At 44.0% G+C, this 4,634-nt stretch overlaps 1 protein-coding gene across 3 annotated transcripts in view; it reads left to right on the forward strand.

Annotated features, from left to right (window-relative positions):
- Positions 1 to 4,634, forward strand: part of LOC106805459 (anosmin-1-like) — a 66,887-nt gene that overhangs the window by 22,597 nt on the left and 39,656 nt on the right. For all 3 annotated transcript variants that reach the window (XM_014807047.1, XM_014807048.1, XM_014807049.1), the window contains exon 2: positions 2,744 to 2,833. In XM_014807047.1, the coding sequence (XP_014662533.1) occupies positions 2,744 to 2,833 (90 nt within the window). The remainder of the gene's footprint in view (positions 1 to 2,743; positions 2,834 to 4,634) is intronic.

The following is a 4,634-nucleotide window of genomic DNA, read 5'->3' on the forward strand; positions in this document are numbered from 1 at the left end:
GACTTTGAGAAGTCGATATTATTAACATGCGTGTTATACATGTTTAGTAGTCATGCATACCTCACTTGACAGATGAAGTGATACGAAATTCTCCCAAGAGTCACGTTATATCACGAATTTCATATCAGAAATGCTTTATCTACGACAATGACTCTCAGCAGTAAACGAACGACAACATCAACAAGTATCTTGGAATAACGATCGAGAACACAAACAGAGAAATGAGTGGCTTAATTTGTTTCATAAACTATATGTACAGAAACGCATCCAAAATAACAAGCACATCGCAAAAATCTCAGCATTATAAAATCATATAACGCATAGGCATTGAAATTGGCACCTAAAAAACAATGTATAACAAATCAATAAGATAGTTTAATTATAATCGTTGATCTCAACTTTCTGAAAACTATTGTAAGCGTCGTTGGGCCAGTGGGGAATAAAACTTGTACGATGCACATTTAACATTTAATCACGTAGTGATTTAGAAAGCTTTGCAGCAGCCACAGCAGCCAGCAGCAGTGTTGCAGCACGTCAGTGTTGCAGCAGCAACAGTCAGTGTCGCAGGCACGCGAACAGGTCAACAGGGCAGTGTTGCAGCAGCAACAGCAGTGTTGGCAGCCAGCAACAGCAAGCAGGCAGTGTTGCGGCGCCACAGGCCAGCAGCAGTGTCGCAGGGCAGAAGCACAGCAGCAGGTCGCAGCAGCTTAACAGCAGTCAAGGCAAGTGTCGGCAGCAGCACAGCAACCAGTGTTGCAGCAGCAACAGACAGCCAGGCAGTGTCGCAGCACACCGCAGCAGCAGCAGTGTTGGCTAGCACGCAACCAGCAGCAGCAATGCCCATGCAGGCAACAGCAGCAGCAGCCAGCAGTGTCGCAACAGGCAACAGCAGCAGAGCACAGTGCGCAACAAGCAGCAACAGCTAACGCACCAGCGAGTGTCGCAGAAGCAGCAGTTATAGCAATACTGTCAATTTATCATTGTTTTAATGCCCCTGCATCAATTATTGAGTTCGTCGTATTAAATAATGAAGGCTGATTAATTTTACAACAAAATGACTAGTATAAAGAGTTAATATAAAAAAAAACCGTTTTAGATTCTTCTGCGACATCGAACCCTTCGCTCAAGGCCAACTGTAGAACAAAGCTGTCCTTCAGAAAGCAATTAGACATAAGAACAGTCGGTCGCCCTGACCCCTTTAGAGCAATAACAAAATTACATTATTCTTACTCCTCATAGAATGGTGATCACTCACTAACTACTTCTGACTGGATGGGCAAAGATTTCGTTGAAGACACATGATCCTTTCTCCTGGACTCACATTACAAGCGTGGCTGTCCCCTGTAAGCGGCGTAAAGTGACAGTGATATCAATAACTCCATATAACCAGCTGCAGCTTATTGAAAGCAAACGGTGCCTATCAAAGCCCACGAATCTTAACAATGACTAGAAATAAAATATAGGATTTGATTTTAGTCATGTTTTGCTAAGTGGTTATCGATCTGTGGGGGCCAATTGCCTCCTGCTGTTGCAGCGCCATGCGCGTTTGCATGCTGCCAGCGAAGGTCGGACAGAAGAAATACTAACAGAGATAGTTCATAAACACCGTCCTCCGGCAACATTCTCATGATCCAACAATCTTGCCGCCGGCTCATCAAGACTTCTGTTGAAACGTGAAAATCATCGATGAACAATCTCTGTACTTCGAAGCAGAGACTGACTTATGGCACGTGTTTATGTCTGCGTTCAAGCGGGCTAGGTGCATGTGCGGTTGCATATATCTGTTGTGTATGTGTTGCCGTGCGTGCGTGCGTGCGTCCGTGTAACACTGCTGCTGCTGTTGCTGCTGCAACACTGCTGCTGCTGTTGCTGCTGCAACACTGCTGTTGCTGCTGCAACACTGCTGCTGCAACACTGCTGCTGCTGCTGTTGCTGCTGCAAATGCTTTCTAACATCACTACGTGATTAAATGTTAAATGTGATCGTACAAGTTTTTTATGTCCCCACTTGGCCAAACGAGCTTACAAAGTTTCAGAATTGATCAACATTATATTTAAAGTTATATTGATTTGTTATACATGTTTTTAGGTGCCAATTTCATGCCTATGCGTTTATGATTTTTATAATGCTGAGATTTTTGTGTGCTTGTTGTTTTGGATGGTTTCTGCTACATATAGTGTTATGAAATCAAATTAAGCCACTCATTTCTCTGTTTGTGTTCTCGACGTTATTCATAGATACTTGTGTTTTCGTTGTTACTGTAGAGTATTGTCTAGATAAAAGCATTTCTTGATAAAATTCGTGAAATGACCTTGAGAATTTTCGTATCACTTCATCTGTCAAGTGATGGAATGACTACTAAACATGTAACACGCATGTAATAATATCGATTCTCAAGTCCCACCAGTCCCTTTTTTATCTTTGTGGAATTGAATGGCAACAAATGTACAACTGCATAGCAGTCTCCCATGCACTTCTGTGGGTAAGCTGTGTTACATGCTTGCAATCTATATCTGCAACGCTGTTTGGGAGACCAGAATTTCTAGGCGGCGCCGATTTTTAATCAGGAAGGAATTCTTTATTCTCCCCCCCCCCGTTTGCTGTTAGGGAATTGGCGGTAATGCAATGCCGCCTTGTCTTTGTTCGCTGTGGTGCGCGTAGAATTCATCACGTTCACGTGTTCACTTATTTGTGTGCGCTATATGCAAGGTCCAGCTACATTCTATTTTGTTTTCGCTTGCAGAGGAAGCTCTCAGAGGATGGCAGGGCGGAAAAAGTGAAGACGGCCACCTCATACGGAATCATTTGTGCAGACGATGCTAACTGTAGCTCGGTGAGTATACTTTAGCTATATATGGTAAAAAGGAAAGCTAACGCTGGCCTTTGTGGGGCACGGGTCGAACGCATTGTCTTGCAAAGCTGTGGCATTAAAAATTGTTTGATCCCTTGTTAGCAACAAACTGAGGCGATTATCATAATCGGATCGTTTCACCTCCTCCCACTCTTCAACCGCCCCAGCTACACCTCCTATTTAAACAGAATAGATTCGACAGCCTTTTTGCGTTGTCTTTGTAAATGTAGCAGTATGCCTAGAGGGTTATAGCGGACTGAGAGAGCCGAGGACGTCGTAGCAAGACAATTTGAATACCTATCTATACAGTGGGCGGCCGCCGGGATGGTGTGTCGAGATGGGTTTGCTTGTATGATTTCAATTCGCTGCAGGCAGTCAGCGTCGTATCTAGTCCTATCGTATCTATATACTAGGAGATTTAAACTGAAATAAATATGCGCAGTTGCAAATAGGGTCGAAGGACAGTTTTTGGCCATTTGTATTATTTGCAACGGTGTTATTATAATCTTCCACAATATGCACACGCACATGCACCTACCCGCTTGGAACGCATGGACATAAAAACGTGCCTATAATCAGTCTCTGCTTCGAAGTAAGAAGATTGTTCAATCGATGATTTTCACGTTTCAACGAAGTCTATGATTGAGCCGGCAAGATTGTGTGATCATGAGATGTTGCGGAGGTGTTTATGAACTTCTACTGTTAGTATTTCTTTGTCCGAACCCTTCGCTGGCAGCATGCAACGGCATGGCGTGCAACAGCAGGCAGGCAATTAGCCCCACAGATCGATAACACTAGCAAAACATGACTAAAATAATCCTATATTTTATTTCTTAGTATTGTTAGATTCGTGGCTTTGAATGGCACCGTTTGCTTTCAATAAGTGCAGCTGAGTTGAATGGAGTTTTGATTCACTGTCATTTACGGTTACAGGGACAGCACACGCTGGTAATGGAGTCAGGAGAAAGATATGTGCTTCAACGAAATCTTGCAATCAGTAGAAGTAGTTAGTAGAGTGATCACCATTCTATGAGGAGTAAAATAATGTAATTTTGTTATTGCTTAAAGGGTCAGGGCGACCGACTGTTCTTATGTCTAATTGTTCTGAAGGACAGCTTTGTCTACAGTTGGCTTGAGCGAAGGGTTCGATGTTCGCAGGAAGAAATCTAAAACGTTTTTTTATATTTAACTTTTATATAGTTCATTTTGTTGTAAAATTAATCAGTTCATTATTTAATAAGAGAAACTACAATAATGATGCATGGCATTAAAACAATGATAAATTACAGTTATTGCTATAACTGCTGCTGCTGCGACACTGCTGCTGCTGCTGCTGCTGCTGTTGCGACACTGCTGCTGCTGCTGCTGTTGCTGTTGCGACACTGCTGCTGCTGCTGCTGTTGCTGCTGCGACACTGCTGCTGCTGTTGCTGCTGCGACACTGCTGCTGCTGCTGCTGCTGCGACACTGCTGCTGCTGTTGCTGCTGCAACACTGCTGCTGCTGCTGTTGCTGCTGCGACACTGCTGCTGCTGTTGCTGCTGCAACACTGTTGCTGTTGCTGCTGCTTCTGCGACACTGCTGCTGCTGTTGCTGCTGCAACACTGCTGCTGCTGCTGTTGCTTCTGCGACACTGCTGCTGCTGTTGCTGCTGCAACACTGCTGCTGCTGCTGTTGCTTCTCGGCATAATAGAGATTCTATTATGGCAGCTCTTGTGGATAATAACACATGTACACACGTTACAGCAGCTGGAGGCGTGGCTTGCCCATTCATAGCTGCGTGTA

The sequence above is a fragment of the Priapulus caudatus genome, unplaced genomic scaffold, assembly GCF_000485595.1.
Source record: "Priapulus caudatus unplaced genomic scaffold, Priapulus_caudatus-5.0.1 Scaffold114, whole genome shotgun sequence".
In the NCBI taxonomy this organism is placed as follows: Eukaryota; Metazoa; Priapulida; class Priapulimorpha; order Priapulimorphida; family Priapulidae; genus Priapulus; species Priapulus caudatus.